General features: G+C 49.5%; 1 protein-coding gene across 5 annotated transcripts; it reads left to right on the forward strand.

The window, feature by feature from the left end:
* Positions 1-951: 951 nt before the first annotated feature.
* On the forward strand, positions 952-22,006 carry CASC3 (CASC3 exon junction complex subunit). 5 transcript variants are annotated; one of them, XR_012156427.2, is made up of 14 exons: positions 952-1,205; positions 6,092-6,119; positions 6,498-6,535; positions 8,642-8,800; positions 8,896-9,047; positions 9,587-9,763; positions 10,220-10,917; positions 14,752-14,816; positions 15,084-15,198; positions 15,981-16,079; positions 17,364-17,578; positions 19,065-19,187; positions 20,187-20,320; positions 21,366-22,006. XR_012156427.2 is itself a non-coding variant. In XM_073326306.2 (14 exons), the coding sequence occupies exons 1-13, from the start codon at positions 981-983 to the stop codon at positions 19,387-19,389; spliced, it is 2,130 nt and encodes a 709-aa protein (XP_073182407.2). In that variant the 5' UTR covers positions 952-980; the 3' UTR covers positions 19,390-19,430; positions 20,187-22,006. The 5 variants fall into 5 exon arrangements, 3 of the variants coding, with proteins under 3 accessions (XP_073182407.2, XP_073182408.2, XP_073182406.2); XM_073326306.2 differs by adding an exon at positions 19,354-19,430 and having other exon boundaries at positions 20,187-22,006; XM_073326307.2 differs by adding an exon at positions 19,367-19,430 and having other exon boundaries at positions 20,187-22,006.
* The last annotated feature ends 1,068 nt before the right edge of the window (positions 22,007-23,074 follow it).

Raw genomic sequence — 23,074 nt, forward strand, 5'->3', positions numbered from 1 at the left:
CCTTGGTCTGGGTCAGTGCGTGGTGAGTGCTGAAGGGCCTGTTGCCAAATGCTAGTTTAATAAATTCTGTAGGGAACAGTCATTCTGCTTGCTCCCAGTTTAATTTTTTGTTCTCTTTACAAATCTTTAAGCAAGTGGGCGGATGAAAAGGCAAAAACCGTGGCTGCTGTTCATAGATAACAGCTGAGCACGGGGTGTACCTCAAGTGCTGGAATACCAAATGCTGGAAGAGAGAGATGAACCTATTGTGGAATATGTGGAGAACCACCTCACGTTACATAGGGTGAACAAGTGTGTTAGGTAGATAATGACGCAGGGCATGTGTGGTCAACGTGCCTCTGTTGTCTGCTTCCAGTGAAGGCAAGTGCCACGCTTTATCATGGGTGGTGCCAGTCCCTTCACCTCCCGGTGTCTCCATTTCTTTCTGTGTACAACGTGGATGACTAATTCCCTACTACCCCTACTTAGTCCCAAAGGCCCAGCTACTCAAGGACAGTTGGGAGTCCAGCTCCCTCTCATGTCAGTCAGCACCTAAATGCTTTTGAACTCCTACTGCAATCAATGGGCATTTAGGCTCCTACCTACCTCGGAGGAATGGGGCCAAAGTTACCAGAAAAGCGCCCAGTATGGGGGGAGCCCGCAGTGGGGCTCTTTGCACTGCACTGGGGTCTGCGGAGGGAAGGGGCTGCGATCTGCCCCAAGCAGGGCAATGATGTCATGCCAGCATGACGTCATCGTGCGGGCACACTATGACGTCATAGCCCCGCCCTCCCAGGCGGGGATGGGACCGCCCCACGCTCGGTGACTCCCTGAGGGCGGGGCAGGTAGCCCGGCTCTCTTGCAAAGCATTCTGGGAGCAGTGGAGCAGGCTGCCCGGAAATAGAATTTTGACACGGGTGCCCCCGCGGTGCTTCCTGGGAGCTGTAGTCCGCTCGCCGTCCCGTCGGTCCCTGCGCGCTCCCCACCCCCAACCCTCCAAGATGGCGGACAGGCGGCGGCAGCGGGCCTCCCAGGACAGCGAGGACGAGTCCGACTCGGCCGCCTCCGACAGCGTCGACTCACCGGCCGGCGCGGCCCGCTCCGGCTCCCCCGCCTCGCCCCCGAGACCGGCCCGCAGCGCCGCCGGGACCCTGCCGGCCGGGGGCCGGGGCCGCGGGGCCGAGAGCGCGGCCGGGGCCGCCAAGAGCCCGCAGGAGTCCGAGTGTGTGAGTGGGGGGGCCGGGGGGGCGCGGCCTGGGCCTGGGGCGGGGCCCGGTGAGCGTCCCGGGCTGGGGCGGTTCCGTGGGGGGGGGCCGGTGAGCGTCCTGGGGGGGAGGGGCTGGGGCGGTTCCGTGGGGGGGGCGGTGAGCGTCCTGGGGGGGAGGGGCTGGGGCGGTTCCGTGGGGGGGGGCCGGTGAGCGTCCGGGGCTGGGGCGGTTCCGTGGGGGGGGGCCGGTGAGCGTCCGGGGCTGGGGCGGTTCCGTGGGGGGGGGCCGGTGAGCGTCCGGGGCTGGGGCGGTTCCGTGGGGGGGGGGCCCGGTGAGCGTCCCGGGGGGGGGCTGGGGCGGTTCCGTGGGGGGGGGCCGGTGAGCGTCCTGGGGGGGAGGGGCTGGGGCGGTTCCGTGGGGGGGGCGGTGAGTGTCCCTTGGGGGAGGGGCTGGGACCGTTCCGGGGGGGGTCCCCGAGAATGTGATCGGGGCTGGGGCAGGCCATTAGGCTCAAAATGAGCCGGGGCTGCCTGGAGGGGACTGGCCCTGTTCAGCATCTGGGGGGGGCGGGGTCTGAGTGGCTGCGGGGTGCTTGTCACCTCCGTGGATTGTGAGCTTGGGCCCCCAGAGAGGAAGGGGGCTGGGCGGTGTGGGCTTGTTTCCCCATTGCCAGGGTGTCGCCCATCCGGGCTGGGGACAGGTCTCTTCCCTTGGTGTGTTGAGGCTTGGGTGGGGGGGAGCCAGTGTCCTCTCCCGCTTTGTTCGGGGGCAGGCTGGGACTTGCTTGTGGAACAAATGCGGCTGACTGAGCCCCACGGGGCAGGTCCGTAAGGGGAGCAAGCATGTGGTGTGAGCGGGTAGCCTGCCTCCTGGCCCTTTTTGTAAAACCGAAGGCAGTTCAAGGGAAGGATGCTAAATACCACCTGGGGCATTTGCAACCTAAACATAACACCAGCATGGCTTGACCCTGAAAGAGATACTCTTGGTGCTGAAGTGAAATGCTTTGCCGTGGAGCTCAGCAAGGACGGGTAGATGTCTTTACATTCTGTTGTTTCTGATCATCCGAGATGGTGGTAGTACTGTGAGGAAGACAGCTTTGTTTTTAAAGTGATACTGAACTTGACAGTATCCTTGTCAAATGGGTGTGTTTTTAATAACTTCCACTTTCAATTTAAAGTAATCATTCGCAACAAGAAATGTGTAAATAGGCAACAAGCTTATGGGCCCAGCATCCTAAAAATCTTGCTAAATTTCCCTCATTCAGAATAGTAGGGCTGAAGTATTTAGAGAGGAATTGATTAGAAACCCTGGATTCCATCTCCTAACCCTTCCCCTTATCAAACTGATCTTTGCTGCACAGTAAGATTTAACTTTGTTAGTCTGTGTTCAAAGATCTTATTTGCAACACACACCCCTGCTGTCCTTCCTTCATGCACATGCTACAGAAATTACTTAAACCCTTGATCCAAACAGGCAAGGTAACAATTAAGGGGCAGAATAGTAGACAGTTCTTTCACATCCTCCTTTCACATCCTCCTACATTAGAGTAGGGCTGGAACCACTGTTGGATTGACTTGAGAAATTATGTATCAGTAATCCTTTTTCATTCCAGGACCACGTCTTTCCTCATCTCTTTCCACTGTAGCAGTAAAGATTGTACAGACACTGTTGCTCAGGTGATTTAGTTCAGGTGGTCTGGGACTGGACTTTTAGATTAATAACTCCATCTGTTGGTCCACAATCCTTTCTCATGAAATTTTACAGCTAGTTAGCAAAGCTTAATGTGATTATCAAGACTGACAGGTCAGCTGATAAGTGTATTGTTTGACCCCAAATAAGACTTCAGAGAAATGTAAAACAAACGGGACTCTTGAAATGGATTCAGTCAGGTAAAATGGTGTTGAGTGAAATTGTGTTAAAATTTAATCTTGTGTTTTCGTAGCTTGTCAGCCATATGGATACCACTGTGTTTACAACTTTCAGTGACTGTATACATCTCATCTGAAAACACTCTTTCTGCCTTGGCTGTATGCCTTTGGTGGACTTAACAATTCTCTCTCTGGTTTTATGTTTCTGACATGCTCACGGAATTTCTTGTTTGCGTTTGTCATTGTCTTTTCCTCATCAGGAGGCCAGTAGTATAACTCTTAGGGGTTGTATTTGTTCTGTCTTCCTCTTTTTCAGTAGATTTTTGTGAACTCTTTTAGGATATTGCTCTGCCCACCTGTCCAATCTAATTGTTCTTCCTATGCAGTTTATAGACCGGTATTATAGTATCTTGTCATTCCATCAGACCTATTATGCCACTTTCCTATTCTGTTTTCGGGCATGTTCATTGTTCACCTGTTTTTGCTTTTAGGCTTCTCATTAATATATAGACAGTTTATTTTTGATCATGAGCCTATTTTATTAAATTCCTTGGTCTGATACTCTGCTACTTTTCTGGAATTTACCTCTGTGATCTGATCTCCTCTTCCAGTTCAGTCTTAATTTCCGCCCTATTCTTTACTGGATACAGCGTAACATTTATATTTCTGACCTCTTTAGCAGTCGTGTGTCTGAGCTGAGTGCTCCTCAGCCCATGTAGGCTGGGGGAAAGCCACTAATTTAAATAATCCCCCAGTAACCTTCTGAGCCAGCAGTCTGGTTCCAGTTTTATTAAGGGAGCCCATGATTTCTGTGTAGGCTGCCTCTTCCTCAAAAGATCCATAGTGATTAAAGGTTTCAGAGTAGCAGCCGTGTTAGTCTGTATTCGCAAAAAGAACAGGAGGACTTGTGACACCTTAGAGACTAACCAATTTATTTGAGCATAAGCTTTCGTGAGCTACAGCTCACTTCATCGGATGCATCTCTAAGGTGCCACAAGTACTCCTTTTCTTTTTGCGAACACAGACTAACATGGCTGTTACTCTGAAATGGGTGTTATGTTACACACTGTAACCACAAAAAGAAAAGGAGGACTTGTGGCACCTTAGAGACTAACCAATTTATTAGAGCATAAGCTTTCGTGAGCTACAGCTCACTTCTTCAGATGCATATCGTGGAAACTGCAGCAGGCTTTATATATACACAGAGAATATGAAACAATACCTATTCCCACCCCACTGTCCTGCTGGTAATAGCTTATCTAAAGTGATTTCCAGCACAAATCCAGGTGTGGGGGGGTGGAGGGTGAGAAAACCTGGATTTGTGCTGGAAATCACTTTAGATAAGCTATTACCAGCAGGACAGTGGGGTGGGAATAGGTATTGTTTCATATTCTCTGTGTATATATAAAGCCTGCTGCAGTTTCCACGATATGCATCTGAAGAAGTGAGCTGTAGCTCACGAAAGCTTATGCTCTAATAAATTGGTTAGTCTCTAAGGTGCCACAAGTCCTCCTTTTCTTTTTGCGAATACAGACTAACACGGCTGTTACTCTGAAAACTGTAACCACAGTGATCGCTTAAGGTGAGCTATTACCGGTGTGGGGGTGGAACCTTTTGTCGTGATAATCAAGGTGGGCCATTTCCAGCAGTTGACAAGAACTTCGGAGGAACAGTGGGGGGTGCGGGGGGGGATAAACAAGGGGAAATAGTTTTACTTTGTGTAATGACCCATCTACTCCCAGTCTTTATTCAAGCCTAAATTAATTGTATCCAGTTTGCAAATTATTTCCAATTCAGCAGTTTCTCGTTGGAGTCTGTTTTTGAAGGTTTTTTTTTTTTTTTTGAAGAATTGCAACTTTTAGGTCTGTAATCAAGTGACCAAAGAGACTGGTTTTTGAATTCTTGATGTCTCATTTGTGTCCATTTATTCTTTTACGTAGAGACTGTCCAGTTTGGCCAATGTACATGGCAGAGGGGCATTGCTGGCACATGATGGCATCTATCACATTGGTGGATATGCAGGTGAACGAGCCTCTGATAGCGTGGCTGATGTGTTTAGGCCCTATGATGGTGTCCCCTGAATAGATATGTGGACGAAGTTGGCAACGGGCTTTGTTGCAACCTATCCTGAAGGATGACCCATCACTCTCACAGATCTTGGGAGACAGGCCAGTCCTTGCTAACAGACAGCCCCCAAACCTGAAGCAAATACTCACCAGCAACCACACAACAAAACCACTAACCCAGGAACCTATCCTTGCAACAAAGCCCGTTGCCAACTTCGTCCACATATCTATTCAGGGGACACCATCATAGGGCCTAATCACATCAGCCACGCTATCAGAGGCTCGTTCACCTGCACATCTACCAATGTGATAGATGCCATCATGTGCCAGCAATGCCCCTCTGCCATGTACATTGGTCAAACTGGACAGTCTCTACGTAAAAGAATAAATGGACACAAATCAGACATCAAGAATTCAAAAACCAGTCGGAGAACACTTCAATCTCTTTGGTCACTCGATTACAGACCTAAAAGTTGCAATTCTTCAACAAAAAAACTTCAAAAACAGACTCCAACGAGAGACTGCTGAATTGGAATTAATTTGCAAACTGGACACCATTAATTTAGGCTTGAATAAAGACTGGGAGTGGATGGGTCATTACATAAAGTAAAACTATTTCCCCTTGTTTGTTCCCCCCGCACCCCTACTGTTCCTCAGACATTCTTGTCAACTGCTAGAAATGGCCCACCTTGATTATCACTACAAAAGGTTCCCCCTCCCCCCCACTCTCCTGCTGGTAATAGCTCACCTTAAGTGATCACTCTCCTTACAGAGTGTATAACACCCATTTTTTCATGTTGTGTGTATATAAATCTCCTCACTGTATTTTCCACTGAATGCATCCGATGAAGTGAGCTGTAGTAGCTCACGAAAGCTTATGCTCAAATAAATTTGTTAGTCTCTAAGGTGCAACAAGTCCTCCTTTTCTTCTTAGTAATATGTCTGTGTGTGTGTCTGTCTCTCTCAATAGGAAAGTGAAGATGGCATCGAAGGAGATGGTGAGTAATAAGTATCTTTGGTCTGTCCTGCTGGGAGGGAGAAGTGAGATGCCTATTCTGAGGCCACTTTGAAAGGCCAGTTGTCTGTCTGCTTCCCCTGCTACAGTCTGAGTGCCTGTTCTGTTTGTTTCCTCTGAAGCATCTAGCGCTGGGCTAGATGGAGCATTGGTCCAGCATTGGTTATGCTGTTCAGCTGGGAGATTGAGGGCCAGTTTAATATTAATGCTTAGCACGTCTGTGGTTTGAATGCTTTGTGTGTCTGTATACTGGACTGTTGATGAGTTATGCCCTAAATGTTACAATTCAAAACTAATTCATGTTTGGAGAAAACACCATTATTGCAGCATTTATGCCAAACTTCCCTTTTCTCTTCTCTAGCTGTTCTCTCAGATTATGAAAGTGCAGAAGACTCCGAGGTGAGTGTATTCTTTATATTGACACCTAGAATAGTCTTCAGAGCTTCTTTTTCGTGCATCATCTTAGCACAGAAACCAGCTCATATGCCTTGCTGAGTCCTACTGACCCTGGCTGGAGAGTTTCCCTTTGTCTCAAGAAATGGGATGACAGGCAAGGCTTTGCATCCAGCCTGTGTGGTACTTGGGGCTGGCTGTGTTGCATAAATTGTCAAAGTTATAAATGGAAAATCCCACTGAGTGATATCAAGTCTGTCCCTCTGGCAAGTGCCAGAGTATATTATCTTAGTAGAGGATACCAAGGGCAATGGTGGTCAGCACTGGCCATTTTTAAATCCAGGTGGGGTGTTTTTCTAAATGCTCTGCTCTAGGAATTATTTGAGGGTGGGTCTCTGACCTTTGCTAATCAAGCGTTCAGGTCCCAATGGTCCCTTCTGGCCCTGGAATCTGTGAATCTAGCGTTTTGTCTAGTCTGCCTTAAACTGACTGGGTCTCTGGTCCAAGAGCTGCCCTGCCAACAAACAGTACTAGTAGACTTAAAATTGAGGCCTGGCTCCTCTGTGAAAGCAAATGGTACAGATCAGGGGACAGACTTTAAAACGGCAGCAGGAGGTAAAGGAAAGGGGATTAGAGCTCTTGCTATATCTTGATTAGCTGTAACTCAGACATAAATATTGAACTTGAAAAGCTTATTCTTTGGCTGAAAGAGTAATACTGAGGCTGAGCTGTGTCCAGTAATGTGGCCTGACCATTCACTTCTCACAAAAGAGAACACTTCTTGTCAGTAATTCCCTCTGTTTGTGTCACTGAGGACAGCCGGTTTGTTCAGTAAGGCAGCCATGACAGCAAACTGGCCTAGTGCCCCGTGGACGGTTTGTGTATGACAGGACTAGGAGGTTGAAGGATGTTTTGGGAAGTTTGCTAGTGGCCATGACCACCTGCCAGCTGTTCTAGGGTCAAAACACTTCTCCCCTGAGGTGTATGGGGTGCTGCATAGCTCAGTGAAACTTTCTGGGGAAAAAGAGCTCTCAAAACAATCAGTGGGGGGGCAGAGAAAGGGGCGGGGAGGAAGCTTGCTTAAAAGTATATAGCTGGGCATGCCATTGCTTCAGTGTATCATTCCCTGCAGTGAATGCACGGGGGCTGCTGCAGGCTCCAAAGCCAGGTAAGAATGTGTGGGGGGAAGTGGGCTCTGAAATCATGAGTTCTTCCCCTCTCTTCGTAGTGTGCCCTTTCTGACTTGCTCAGGATAATACTTTCTCTACAGAGGCCTGTGTTCAAACTGCAGCTAAATCTCTGGAAAATACAGATAATGGGGCTCTAGGGACCCAATAACCATAGCTCCAGAGCAACTGAACTAACCCCCCCCTACACCCCATGACTTTAATGTACTGGCCCTGCTATGTGAGTTAAGTACAGCTCTCTTCTCCCGCTGTACCTAAATATAATGCAAAATCTGTGTTTCCAAACGTAAATAAAAGGAGCAGCAATTCACATGTGAACACGCAGCATTGAAAGGGAAACTAGAGCAGTCGTCGTGTTAATCGTGCAAATACTATTTTTAGTGTGGATTCCAGTCAGAGCAAGGCTTGCAGTCTCCCGGAGGGTGAAACGAGGTCAGACTCTTGCTAGCAGAGTGCTTGGAGTCAGCCAACCATGCAGTTCCAGGGAGTTCAGAAACCCAGCAGTGGCTGGGTCCAGTACTTCAGTGGGGGAAAGGAGAGCTGGTCCATGTGAGCAGCAGAGCCTGATGGCATGAGCCGCCCCCCCCGCCCCCTTGGTAGTGTCTCTCACGGTGCTGTACAAATGGCTCTGTGGTGTAGAGATCAGAGGCTCTGGTTGCGCTGTGATTTTTCTTCAACATTTACTCTGAATTCTTCTAGACTGTTGGTGGCCTGGGATTGCTCTGTGGTATTTGTGGAGAAAGGAATCAGTCTGGTCTTCCCTTCCTCTGTGTTAAATGGTTGGCCCTCTTTAGCACTGGAAGGAGGTACTGGATAGGGGGCTGGCTGGAGCTGTGGAGATCTAGGCACATAGTCTATAACTCACTGGGGAATCTGCTGCTAACATCACGTCATCTTGTCTCAGCAACTGGATGTTTGTTTTCAGGCTGAGGAAGGGGAGTACAGTGAGGAGGAAAGCTCAAAGGTGGAGCTGAAGCAGGAGAGTAACAATGCCAGTGAATCCACAGGAAAAGCAGAGAAAGGGGAAGAGAAACCTGACCCGAAAGGTGCTGTGACTGGCGAGAGACAAAGCGGGGATGGGCAGGTAGATATCTAATGTGTGCTTTGGGATCCCTGGGGTTGAGGCTGGCTGTACATAGAAGGGCTGCTGCAGTGTAATGAGTTCTCTGATTTTGATAGGAGAGCACTGAACCAGCTGAGAATAAAGTTGGGAAAAAGGTCCCCAAGCACTTGGATGATGATGAGGATCGGAAGAACCCTGCTTACATACCCCGCAAAGGGCTCTTCTTTGAACATGATCTCCGAGGACAGGCCCAGGAGGAGGAAGTCAGGTAGGTAAAACTCATGAAACTTCCCTGGCTAAAGAAAGGTTGAGTCCTGAGCCAGCACCTAAAACATCACCGCTCTTGGCTTCCGTGTTAAATACTTGGCAGACTGGGAGATTTTTGAAGACTTGTGAGAAGTGGCCATGTGGTGGCCCAGTTGTCCAGTGGTAGTGTTCTGCCAGGCCTGGCTTTGCTTCCACATGCTCCTAAGGCAGCAGGAACTGGTAATGCTACCAAAGCCCGCACTGAGCCTCCTGCTGCTGAACTGTGGCCCTTTTGCTGATGTAAAGGAGTGCTAGTGGCTGGTTCCCAAGGAAATCCTGTCTACCTCCCCAAGCTGGCAGGGCAGAGACTCTCTGAGTCCTGAAAGTCTGCGAATGGAGTTGGAGAAGGGGAGGTGTTCCACAGTCTCCCATGCACACCCCTTCCGAGAAATAAGCAGCCTTTGTTTGCATTCTGTACTGTCTGGAACGTCCATGCCCATTCCACCCACATATCCTTGGCTTTGCAAAGACCTGTTGGGTCTCTCCATATCCCTGCTCCAGGCCGAAGGGTCGCCAGCGAAAGCTATGGAAAGACGAGGGCCGCTGGGAACATGACAAATTCCGGGAAGATGAGCAAGCCCCCAAAAGCAGGCAGGAGCTGATTGCGCTCTACGGCTATGACATCAGGTCGGCTCACAATCCCGACGACATCAAGCCGAGGAGGATGCGCAAACCACGGTGAGTTGCCAAAGCCTTAGGGAGTCCAATCAGAAGGCCCCTCATGTACTGGGGAGAAAGATCAGCCTTCTTGCAGCCACCGAGATGTTAAGCATCAAACTGGGAAGGACTTGAAGGCGGGGGTTGGGCAAAGAACTAATGGGTGCATGATGTTCTGCTGTATCCGCGTCAGATTGAGACTCAGGTTCCTGGCCTATCCGGGCGTCTGGGTGCTGCTTCTCAGGGAGAGGAATGCCTTGGAATTGTGGGGATTCTGGTATTACTAAGGAGCAGAAGCTTCAGGCTCTGGGGGAAGCCAGCTCGAGGATGGGCAGGTAGAATAGGTTGCCTTGGTGTATTGTCTTTGGGAAAGGATCTTAAGGGGTAATTGCAGCCCTGGTGCTCATAAATACCTCCCAGTGGTCCAACTCAGGGGTTTGTTTCTGATCCTTTGCGTTTCCTCCCCCACCCCTTAAGGTTTGGGAGCCCTCCGCAGCGAGAGCCAAACTGGGCCAACGAGAGGCAAAACAAGCCGCCAAGACACCAGGACTCTGATAGTGCTCCGCTGCCGACACGAACCTTCATCAGCCGGCACTCCGCAGGCATGGGTAGGATGCCCCCAGCCAGAAATGTTCCGAGGGTGGGTGGCTACAAAGAGAACCGCCCAAGCTACCGAGCTGTGGAAGCAAACAGCCAGCACCTCTCTCGAACAGGTGAGCAGGCTAAACATGAGAGCAGTTACCGGGCGAGGCGTGTTGAACAAGCCCCGGAGAGAGACCCCTCTCCTGAAGCAGAGAGTGTGCATGTTCACAGCAGTCCTGCCAAGAAGGAAGAGATCATTTTGGAAAGCCAGACCCCAAGTACAGACTTCGTACAGCCGCCACCAGATAGACCCATCGAAAAGAAATCCTATTCCCGGGCCAGGAGGACCAGGAATAAAGCTGGCGATGCAGGAAAGCTGGCAGATGAAGTTCCGCCTCCAGAGGGATCGACACCTGTGCCTCCGAAACCAGTGCAGGTCGTGACGCCCCCTCCGCCTGCGAAGGCCGGTAGTTGGGAGACACCAGTAGAATCCAGCATGGATGGACTCGAGCAAGACATGACTCAGTTGAATCTAACCGAGCAGTCCTGGACCCAAGGACAGCCTCCGTTCATACCGCCTCGGGAACTTCGGGGTAAGTGCCATGGGCCATTGGGTTTTCATTGGCTTTCTCCACTGAGTGCAGCACAGCTGCTGTGGCTATAATGGTCTGACAGTTAATCGAAGCTTGAGGAATAGGTTAATTGTCTATGCGTAAGTGCCAGAGCACCTAGCTTGCTGGAATTGCAGGCTTTGATCTCAGGGGTAGGTACGTTGAGTTCCATGTGATTTACTCTTGGTTGGAGTAGAACGCTTTAAATCAGATCCTCTCTGCTTTCCATGGATAAGGGTCCCAAGGCCCTTTGCAGAGGAATAAGAATTTACATTGTTGTATTTGACAAGCATTCCCCAACACTCCTTGCTGTTAGGCGGGTTGCTGGCTCGCCTCAATCTCAAAAGCTGCATGTCACTGGTGCCTGTCTGCAGACATCAGTTGGTTTGCTGCTGATACTAAGTTCCTTAGTTTAATAACAGAAGGATTGTGAAACTGCACATAGACTGAAAGACAGACTGGACAGCATGATGCGGGGAGGATTAATGCACGTAAACACATGTAAACTTCTTGTAGGAGCTGAAGGGCTCTAAATGTGGAGCATCTTTTGAGAGGAACTAGGGAAAGACTTATGGGTCCTTTAGGATATCTGCCCAGTAAAAAGCAGCTGTTATCAATGGGATGGTTGAGTGGATTAAGCAAACAACGTGTGGAATGTTGAACAATAATGACACTCTCCTTGGGAGTACTATGTTCTGGTATTAGGTGCCTCCCCGTAGATAGGAGTAGAGATTGATATGGTCCCAAAAAAGTGTTTAGAGAGAGCTGGCGAAGACTCCTGTAATGACAAGAGATTCCCAACCCTCCAGAAAGAGGGGTTATTTAACCTGGAATTCATAGAAAATAAGTGGAGTAATTTGAGGTTGGGGAGAGTATGATAAGAACTAATCATTCCCTCTCTTGCCATGTCTCATGTTGTGAGAACAAGGGGATACTCGATGGAACCGAAGGGCGGTACGTCTGGGACAAACAGAAGGAATTTTCCTCCTGTTGTGTACAACGTTCCGTAATTAGCTACGTGTAGCCTGGTACCGCAAACTAAATGGACCAATGGTCTGATTGGGAATGGGAAATCCTCTGTTCTTGGGCACTGAGCTTGGGTGCTAGGCAGTTTCTCCTGCTGCCTGGAGTGGAATCTGGCAGGATTGAAGCAAGGGCACTCATGGCTTGGCTACCCAGGAAAGTCAGACCAATGTAAGCTAAGGTGGGACTTTAAATTGGATACAGTCAAACCTGCATAAGTCATTCTGTGGACACTCTTATGCTGATGAAGGGTGGCCTTTTTTGGGGGAAGGGCTTTAAGCTAAACCAGAAAAATCCATTTGCACTGGAATAAGTGTCCAGTGTCCATATGAGGTTTTATCGCAGTATAATTGTACCAGTACAACTGGTAATATTCCTACCACATGATCAATGAGACTTGTGTGTATCTGGATAATTCCCTTCTTTTTAAGGCCACTTTAGTTCTGAATAAAGAGCATCCACACCAAGGTTTAATGTGGTTTAACTACTCCACTTTCATTCACACCTTGAATTCGGATTAACTTTCCTGAGCATCCCCTTGTAGCAAGCCTTTCCTGCCGCCTCCCATCTCCTGGAGGCGATGGCAGGAGTTAGTTTTTAGGAGGAATCTGGGTAGGTGAACAGGTTTTGGGAGGCATTCCACACACAAACATATATATATTAACAGTGTAACCGGTACCTGTGCATGCCTGATAATTGCCTTGCTCACTCGCACTGTGTTGGAAGTAGCTCTGATCAGTTTCTGACTGTCACAGGGTGACCGGCCCCAGAAAATGAAGCAGATCCAGCTGCCCTATGCCAAACTAGTTGCTCCCAGTTTGGCCAGTTAAGATTTCAGGACAGCATAAGGGGCTATGAAGGATCTGGGAGAATCTGAGAGGGAGCCCCCAAGTAATTCGGGGCACACTGGTTCAGTCAGGAAAAGCAGCCGGTGAGAATGGGCAGAGCCTGGGGGATTGGAGGTAATAGTAGGGGCCAGAGCCAGGCAGGGCTGAAGGCAGGAAGAGCAGCAGAGAGAGTTGCCTATGAATGTCTAAGCCAGAGACCTGAAGCTGGGGGCTGACAGCAGAGGGGCCAGGGGCGTGAGGGATGCTCCCTTGGCGAGGCTGATCTCCAGCAGAGAGGCAGTGGGGGTTCCTGCTGGGAGGAGCAGGTTTGTACTCCAGCTAAGGTGGCTGTCCTGGCAGAGGGACAGAAGAGGACTGACACAGAGTCCGGGGGTGGTGGAAGATGCTGGAATGTGTTGTGGAATGGCCGAGAGGATGTGATTTTTAAGGACTGCTTGCAGTGGGGGTGATAAATGGATTATTAGAACTCGGGATTTGCACAATTTACACTCTGGTTTTCATAATAAAACGGCTCCAAGGAAGGGCATTATTGAAGCAAGAGAGGCTGAAGTTGGAGTCCTTGGGTTGCCTGACAGGGGAAACTGAGGCAGACGCACTTGTGGCGTGGCCTGCCACATGAGGGCACTTGGGGTGGGGGTGGGGGGTTAAACCTATGACACGGAGATTGAGATTTTACATGTAGTCAGAGTTCAAGGCCAGAAGGGACCTCCCAGTCTTCTAGTCTGACCTCCTGTCACAGGCCACCCACACCACCGCAGCCGCAGGCTAACCCCAGCCAGCGAGAATGAGATCGAAGTATCCCAGCCCTCAGGAGACTAGATTATTTTGTGCCATAGACAGAGAATAGGGGGACTGAGGTCCCTGCAGTGGCTGGGAAATGAGACACCCCCAGATAATCCTGGCAAGTGACCTGCACGCTGCAGAGGAAGGTGAAAATCCCCCTGTCACTGCCCATCTGACCTGGGGGAAATTCCTTCCCAACGCCACACGTGGCGATCAGTTAGAGCATGGGAGCAAGAACCAGCCAACCAAGTGCCTGAGAGAGAATGTTCGGTGCCACTTCTGGTTCAGTGCCATCTCTGAGCCCTGGCCCACCCCGGCCAGTGCCCATCTCCAGAACAAACTCCAAATACATTCCCTTCCTTGACCCCTGTGTGTGGCCGGCTGGATCCCTGAAGCATGAGCTTTTGGGAACATGAGATGTAAAGAGGAAGTGAGCCCCATGGCTGCTGAGCCCTGCCCCCCCACCATCACAAGCAACCCTGTCATCCCATCACACTCCTAAATTTGTCCAGCTGTCCCCACAACTCCTGTTGTGGCGTGTGACCTGCTGCTGCTTGAATTTGAAAACGGATGATTAGAAACCCATGATAAGGGCTGTCTTGCTTAGTGAGTTTCAACTGGAGCTATAGGGTTCCACAAAGATGCTTGTTTATGATCTAGACACAATCCTGGCCCCAGACTCTCCCAATAGGGTGAGAGCTTTCATCTGAGAGTAGGAGTTGAAGCCAAGATGTGTTTAGGAAGAAGCTAGCAGACTTGGTCTGTGTTTCTTGTATAATTTATCTAGGATATTCCATTTCAGGATTCTCCTCTTCATATATACTTTGTACAGCCACAGAGCCAATCGCGCAATGGTAAAATAATTGTAGAGTCCCTTTGTACTCGGTACTGAAATGTATAAAACCTTAACTTCTCTAAAACCTGCTGTAGTTTTAAGGACGTTATCATCGTCAAAGCTCCTTATGATATATACATTTTCACTGAAGTTTGCAAGGCATATGTTGTTGTTCTTACTGCAGTAACTCCTCTAAAACAGTGACATTTTCTGTACTGCGTTTGATGTAAGTGGGCAGATGACTTCTAGCAATGCCTCTGATGCATAAGATCACTTACTATTGAAGACGAGTGTAAGACTTAGTAACCAGTGTGTCTCTTTTCCTAGGTATTCCTAATCATATGCACATGGGAGCTGGACCACCACCTCCGTTTAACAGGATGGAGGAAATGGTAAAGCTGGGAATCTTGTATGGAGTGTAACTTTTCTTTTTAGTAATTTTAAGTCAACGTGTTGATTTGATTCTGTGCTTTAATGGTTTGAACCTGGCTGCGGCACACCAGCATTTCTCCTTTCCTTGTGTAGACGCGTTTACCATTTTGTTTTTTTAAGCTGAATGTAGATTTCCAGGTAGGTTGGGTGGGTAATGCTGGATAGAGCAGTGACAAATTCCTCTTTGTAACTCTCTGTGGCTGACAGAAGCCTTTGAACTCTTTCAGGGAGTACAGGGGGGCCGTGCAAAACGTTACTCATCCCAGCGTCAGCGGCCACCAGTTCCAGAGCCTGCTCCCCCCATGCACATCAGCATCATGGAAGGGCACTATTATGATCCACGTGAGTGACCTCTGCAGCTCCAGTTCCTCTTCACTCAGTTCTTTAGCACACTCAGAAATGAGCTTTCAGTGAGGGGGATGGGTGGGGTTCCCGGCTACTTAAGAAGCTGCTCCATCAGTGGGAAGGGATATGTGGTGTTTTCGTACAGACATAAAACCAAGTTAATTATTGGGAGCTTTTCATGAGTACTTGAAGAGATCCTTCCTCTTAAATGGGACATGGTCAACTAATTATAGATCCAATATAGAGATGGTTACAATTTCGAAGCTTAATATGAAATGATTTCCTGAAATCTTTCTTAAACATCCATGACAAGAGTTTTCTGGATTTAATCTCTGCCCTAGTTTGTAAAGCACCTACCGCCATTACCTTCATCATTGTGTGGTCGTCTGCAGCTTTGGAAACTCAGCCGTTGTTCTAGATCATGAGAAGTGGAAATTGAAACATGGTAGAAATCATTTCATTGACATTTTATGAGGGAAAGATTGGGGAGTAAATGAGATGCTGAAAATCAGTCTAGAAGTTCAAAGCATTAAAGGAGGAAGCTACGCAAGTGGTGTGTGTTCCATTACAGATAGGAGATAGCTGGGAGCGCTCCCTCTGTTGGGATCCTGTTGGGCATGTGATCCCATTACTGGATGGCATACGCAGTTGGCAGCGTTTCTAATACAACAGCTCTCAAATGCTGTGGCTCTCTTTGACTTCTGTAATCAACATGACTCTCATTACAGCAGAATAAGCTAAATAACGTTTGTTTCCTCGCAAACTGTTTTCTCTTGCAGTGCAATTCCAGGGACCAATCTACACACACAGCGAGAATCCTGCCCCGTTGCCACCCCAGGGTATGATTGTACAGCCAGAAATGCACCTCCCACATCCAGGTGAGCCACCGTCTCTCACCTCCCTGCCCTCACCAGCAAACTTGCTAACCTTGCATTTGGGGAAGGTCCTGTCTGAGCATAGGCCTGGGAATCAAGAACTCCTGAGCTGTAATCCAGCTCTGATGTAGACTCCCTCTGGCCTGGGCCCAGGCATTTAACTTCTGTTTCCCCATCTGTAAAATGAGGCATATTCACCTACCAGCTCATGGCTAAACTAGTGGGCATCTGCATTGCATTTTGAAAATGGAAAGCGCAATGTGAACGTTGCTGATCTGTTTAAGTCTAAAATCAAAGGCCCTTCAATTTCATAGCCATTTACGGTAGCATCTCTGAATATTGAGATGAAGGTTGACAAAGGTGTGTATCCATTTCTTAAGCATTAGATCATAGAGTATCAGGGTTGGAAGGGACCTTGAGGTCATCTAGTCCAACCCCCCTGCTCAAAGCAGGACCAATCCCCAATTTTTGCCCCGATCCCTAAATGGCCCCCTCAAGGATTGAACTCACAACCTTGGGTTTAGCAGGCCAATGCTCAAACCACTGAGCTATCTCTCCCCCATGCTCTCTCCCATGGTGCTGCTATGAATAAGTGATGTGATCTTTGTTAAATGTCATATATGTCCATGTAAATATGTTTTGTTAACTGCTGCATCTCCTTTGCTTATGGCCAGTGCAGGTCCAAGACCTCTTGAGGGTGTCTTGGAAACTTCTGGGTAGAACATTGCTGGTTTTGTGCAGAATAGTTGGCTAAGTCTCATCCCCGTTTTAACGGAAAGCTTGAAGCAGCCCATCCCCTTCCTCCTTCTGGATGGGAAATGCTTTGCTGCTTCTCTGACCCAGCAGCAATTAGATGTGAAGGATCCCAGAAATCAGGGAGACAGCAGGTCTCTTCGACTTGCCCAAAGGCTAATGCAGGATTGTTTCCCCCATAGTAAGTAACTTACTGGTACACTGTCCAGTCCGTTTTAATATGATCCATATGTTAGGAGACTCACCACTTTCTTGGGAAACTGGAGGCTGCTGTCAGCATTCTGCTATTTGTGTGTGAACTTTCCTGTCTTTAAACAGTGCAGGAGTTAGTCTGTCATGATCGCGAGCCAAGCAGTCTTTCACAAAGTGCTCTTGTTCTATAAGCGCCCTCCTTATTAAGATAGCGAAGGTCAGAGCAAGGCTAACCCAGAGATGCTAATTCACTTTGGCAACCAAACAATCCCAGCCTTCTCCGAGGATGCGTTGGTTTCAGAGGTGACATTCCATATGGATTTATTTTGTTTCACTTCCTAGGTTTACATCCACACCAGACACCAGCACCTTTGGCTAACCCTGGCTTATATCCTCCACCAGTCTCCATGCCTCCTGGGCAACCGCCCCCACAGCAGCTGCTCGCACCCACCTATTTCTCCCCTCCCGGAGTCATGAATTTTGGGAATCCCAGTTACCCCTATCCCCCAGGAGCACTCCCACCACCACCACCTCCCCATCTGTATCCCAGCTCACAGGTAAGCTGGCTACAGCACGCTTCGGTTGTCTTAAGCAGCAGTTTTTTAAGCATGGAGCTATGGAATCCTATCCCGGTTGGGTCCATATGTTGTAAGGCCTTTGAGACAGCCTGGAGTAGCAGCTGCTCTCCCTGCCATGTGGGGTTGCTCCCTAGAGGAGGCAACACACTAGGTTATTAAAGCAGACTTTAAGACTAAATCTTAGTAAAGAGCATGAATGAGGAAAACATCTTGCTTCCTACTCATTTTGGGGAACAGAAGGAGCCTGATCTGACCTCCCTGGTTCACCCACACTGGGACCGCATTTGAATTTTAGTTGTAAACTCCCTGATGGCATGTGGTGGTTGTATCATTTGGGTCAAGAATTTAAATTCTCTACCAGGGCAAGACAACCAGGAAATTGAAGCTGCCTAGAAGTACATTAACTAGATGGGTGTCTGTTCATGGTCCAAGCTAAGCCAGGCACAGAGAATTACAGGATTCTCTTTTAGAGCCTACTTCCTTTTGCTTGTAAACCAAGACAGCAGGCTGGACACGGTCTGGTGTTTGTGATCTCAGCAATGTGGTAGCCCAGAGGCCACTTTTGGGCCAGGAAAAACCTCTGTGACATCACAGTTCCAAAGGTTTGGGAAAGGTTCTTGTGTGAATTGCTGGAAGCCAGATGGGGGCTCTCTCTTAACTGCCAGGCCTGTACGTCCACTGGCTCAAGTCCTGTAGCCATATAGTGTTTGTCTCGAGGTCTTGACTTTCTGGGGGCGTGTGAGCTTTTCCAGGGCATCCTGCTAATGATGGGAGTTGTGGCAGGTCAGAACCTCCTATCGCTGAGGCTGTCTTGCAAATGGCACACGGGTGACACTCAGTGGCAAGACAAAAGAGGTGCAGTTTCTTAACCTGCCTAAACAGTTTTGACCTTTCCCTTCTCTGCTGGCCTAGCTGAAAAGAGAAAGTTTGAGCTGGAGTAAGTACAGGACCCCAGGGCTCCTGGACATGGTCTGGGTATGATGGGGAATTATCAGCTACCTTGAGCACAGACCAGTTGTTGTTTTAAAGTGGAAACATGATATGACCTGTGGAAAAACCATGCAGGGCATAATGACCCCATCTGACCTTACCATCTAAGAATCCAACCAGCTTCGCTGTAGGCTGACCCAGTCAGACAACTAACCCTGGCAGCAAGGCCTCTGCCAGTGACCCTGGACTGCCTGGGCAAGCCGCCTGGAGTGGAGTGTGCTCCTCTAGCTCACTCCTTTTTCAGGTGTTTGCAGACAAAGCTTGGCACCTGCATTTCACAGCGCACCGTGAACCCTAACCGGCTGCGCTCCCAGGGCAGCTCTGCTCCCTTCTGGCTTTAGAGGATGCTGTTTTTAAAGCTGTTTTACCCTCTAAAGAAAGCCAGGCCGAAGCCTGCGGACGCCTGGGCAGCTGCACCCCGCGTCCTGTCCCATGTCAGGAAGAACTGACCCTTTCTGTTCTTTGGGAGATGCAGGCCCAGGCCCAGGTGTATGGAGGGGTCACCTACTACAACACTGTCCAGCAGCAAGTACAGCCGAAACCTTCTCCTCCACGAAGAACATCCCAGCCCGTGACTATCAAGCCGCCGCCTCCCGAGGTACTGACCCCTCTGCCGTGCGCTGCTGTGGGAGACCCTGTGGGAGCCGTTTTCCCAGTGGCCTGCGATGTCTCTCTCTCCCCCCCTCCCTCTCCCCCCTCAAGAAATGTGTTGTTTTCAAGAAAATCTTCAACTGTCTAACCTTTTGACGTGTCCCAAACTCCAGCTTCTCGTTGCAGGTTGTAAGCAGGGCTCCAGTTAATTTGAGTTTCTAAATACTTTAAATCTAAACCCACGTACAAAGTAAGTCCCAAGTTGACTCTTGGTTTCCTTTTTGTTTAGAGAAAAACATACTTAAAATCCAGTTCTCACTTAGGAAATTGTGATTTCTTGAGAAAAATAAATGCTGACCCCTTGACCGTGTAGAGGCTTAAGGGGCAGGTTTAAAGTCTGTACAGAGACGATGAGAATCAGTTCTCTGCTGAGTACCATTTACCCTCTCCAGCACTACGCACTTGTGTGTGTTTTGGTGTCCTTGTAAATGTCGTCCAGTGCACAGTAAGAGTTTATTGAGCCTCAGTCACAGCGTGTGCAGAACCACGGGGTCGCTTTCCGTGCGTCAGGAGAAGAGGCAGAGGCCTGGGATCGATTCCTGGCTCTGCCACAACTCACTATGTGACCTTGGGCCTTAGTTTCTCCCATCCATAAAATGGGAAGAATGTGCACCTTTGTTCAGTGCTTTGAGATCCTCTGATAACAGGTGCTTCCGAGATGCCTGGCTTTAACCAGTAACAGTGAGGAAATCTCGGGTCCCATCTCCTCACTGGCCTATTTAACGTAACCACTGTGCAGACAGAGTTTGCCTTGAAGCGAGATCCTGGAGGTTGAATCTGGTGGCGCAGCCGAGACAAAGGGCGGTGGGAGGACGATGGCTGCTTTCTAGTGCCCTGGTGTGGGGAACATTTGACCCACCTAGGTGATAGAAGTGACCCTGTGCTGAGAGCTTGTGAATGGTGTGGAGAGCGTGCTAACCTTGTGGCTTGCATCCTCCCCCTCTAGGACAGCACAAGTGAAAAATCGAAGGAAAGGAGCAATACGTAGGGACACCCACCTCAGAAGTTCCAGCCCCGGAATCGGCACGGCCAACAAGCAGGAAGCTCTGACTCAAGAGACGTCCCCTTCACCGTGCTTAGGTGAGGCCAGCAGGCCCCCACCTGCAGCCCCCTGCCGCATCAGTATTGTGCCCAGGGCCGGGCACTCTTCCCTCTTAGGTGTTTAGTGGGGCTCTCCTGCAAACCGCCTCTCTCCCCGCTGCCCCCATTCATTGGGTCATGGAGGGCGTTGAAATACTGAACACAAGGGTCGCTCCTTAGTTACAAGTTCTTGTGATTCCCCTTCCCCTGTTATTAAATGTTTGGCCTTTTCCCATCGTAGCATATTGAATGAAGCTGGCTTGGTTCTGTCCTGGTTTTTTGTTTTAAAAACGAACTGGCCCTTTCTGTTAAGCTGGCTATAGGAATCTCTGTTGGTCAGATAGCCAGGAATGTAACCACCTCCCCAAGGAAATATCTGATGTTACTTTGTTTCTTCAACTCTGAAATTAGCAAGTTTATTTCTGCCATTGTTTAAGCTTAGATGTCTGGGAAAGGGCCGCTGAGTGTTAGCAGTCTGACAGGAACACGCTGGCCGTTGTCACCACTTAATTTAGAAGCTCCTCCTCTTTCTTTCTGGAGCGAGCCCTGCTGGTAACTGTGTTGTGGGAAGTTTCTGTTGTCCAAGTGTGTGCAAACTCTCAACCTGAAACAGACTGGAAGCAGCATGCGCCGAGGCAGGGCAAAGTCCAGTCTCGGCTGCCCCACCAGTGCACGCTTCATCCAGCAAAGGCAGAGTTCCTGCTGCCTTGGGACTCTCCACTAAATGGGACCCAAAGAGGAGCATGCAGCTTTCCAGGCATGCCCTTGGTTTTCTGAAGAGCTGTCCTCTTGCTTGCAGGCTGCTTTTCCTTCAGCCTTGTTCTTGGGCAAACCGGCTCGGCAGGATAATCCTGTGTACAATTTGTACCCAGCACTTGGGTGTTGCTTCTGTGTAAGTGGAAGGTGATGCAACCAGCCTTAACAGATCCACTTCCAAGGACGGGGGCTGCTCGGTCTGATCCCCAAGGAGGAACACTGGCTGTGCACATACCATAAATCGGTTCCTCTCCCATTAGCTCTGAAATAGCCTTGATCCCTGTTTTAGGAGTCCGAAGCCTGGCCCTGCAGCACTGTGGTTGATGGAGCAGCCTGGCTTGCCCATGCTGCAGCGATCTGCGGTCGCGTCTCTGCAGCATAGATCCTGCAGGGACCGCTGCACCGCTCCCAGCTACACTCAAGCTTGGCTTTGGCCTCTCAGCTGTTTGCAAATTGCGTTAGGGGAACTTGGCACAAAGGTTGCTATTCAGCCCTGGACACGTTGGGGCAGCGCGCATCTGAGTCGTTCAGCGAGTTACTATAAAGCAAGCGGTGTCTTGGCCTGTGAATTCCCAGCCACGGGGAGAGGGAGGAAGAGCCCCCACCTGCCTGTTTCGGGTTGAGAGCGTTTCACGCAGATGTGGCTTTCGAATGGAAGTACTTTTTTGTTGGTGTTTGTAATTTAACAACCTTTTGTACTTAGTTGAAATTAACTCTAATGGCATTTTAAAACAAATCCTTTACATTTTAAATGTAAACTGTTTCTCTGCCTTACGGCTGAAATGTATCATTTAACATATCGGTCGCGGGACTGATGTTCTAGTCCTAACAACACTGTGATGGCTTTTTTGTTCCTGTTCTTTTGGAGTGCGCACTTGTAACCAACATTGTAATGACTTGGTGGAGATGACAATACATCTTAGAAAGTAACTGGTGCTCTGGGTCTGTCTTTCGTGCTGCAGGGTGGTCTCAGCAATAGCTTGCCACGAGACCTGGTATTGAGCTATCGTATGGAAGGGCGGATGTCCCCTCTGCCGTACAACTTCAGAAATGCTTGGAAAACAAGGGTATTAGAACCACCCTAATTTCCACCTCCCCAAGCTTCTAGCACTGTTGGAAAACCAAATCCCTTTCTTACCACTTGGTGAAGCTCCCCACATGTTCCTCTCCGTGCTGACTAAGTGCCATTTTTAATCATGCAGTCACTGCCCTCTCCCTCCCGAAGTTGAGCCCTCGTGCCCTCAGCTCCCTGCGTGAACGATCAGCAGAACAAAGTGTAGCTTCGCGTCGTGGTTTGTATGTTACATCCAGGGGGCTACAAAACAAGACTGTTCAGAGTGTGGTGGAACTGCGGCCGCCTAGGTGGCGCTGAGCACGCACTTGCATAGCGCTCGGCAGGAGTGTAACGACCCTGCATCCAGCGCCGTGCTTCCGCAGAGCATTGCAGGGCTGTCTGCGTCTGGCACGCCAGTGGGGCTGGGCTTCCGCTGGTGTCTGGGATAGGTTGTGAAAGAATCCGTACCATGGAGGCAGCTTACCCTGGGCTGTTCGGCTGGGCCCACGTGAGAGGCACTGAGGTTCCCTTTGGGCTCAGCGTAGGAGGAGTCGGTGAGATGCTGGAGGTGGGCAGAGCTGAGAGAGGCAGATGGGGTGGGCAGCTTTTAAACCTCTTTGTGGAATATATTAATGGGTCTGGTGCAGAGGTTCCCAAACGCTGCTCTGTGAGGAGCAACTGGGTCACATGGCATGGGCTCTCCTTTTCCACGGCGGCGATTGCTGTAGCTCTAGTGGAACAATCTGCAGTCCGGGGTGGGCTGGCGCAGGGCAGGTGTCCCTAACTCGCCCCTTGAGCAAGACACTTAACCTCTGTCAACCCTCAAGGGCAATGGCCTGTGTTAAACATGAGTTGAGAACCCTTCTTTGTGTGCTAGCAGCTGGCCAACAGAGGGCAGCAGGGGCAAGCAGAGAATTTTGTAGCCCTTTCAAGGAGAACTTAAG

This window comes from Lepidochelys kempii, chromosome 27 (genome assembly GCF_965140285.1).
Source record: "Lepidochelys kempii isolate rLepKem1 chromosome 27, rLepKem1.hap1, whole genome shotgun sequence".
Classification (NCBI taxonomy): Eukaryota; Metazoa; Chordata; order Testudines; family Cheloniidae; genus Lepidochelys; species Lepidochelys kempii.

Bases quoted from the DNA above. Each gene is read 5' to 3' on its own strand.
- CASC3 (XM_073326305.2), top strand. From the start codon at position 981: ATGGCGGACAGGCGGCGGCAGCGGGCCTCCCAGGACAGCGAGGACGAG. The intron at 6,120-6,497 runs GTGAGTAATAAG...TCTCTTCTCTAG, and splicing joins AGATGGCATCGAAGGAGATG to CTGTTCTCTCAGATTATGAA. The intron at 10,918-14,751 runs GTAAGTGCCATG...CTCTTTTCCTAG, and splicing joins ACCGCCTCGGGAACTTCGGG to GTATTCCTAATCATATGCAC.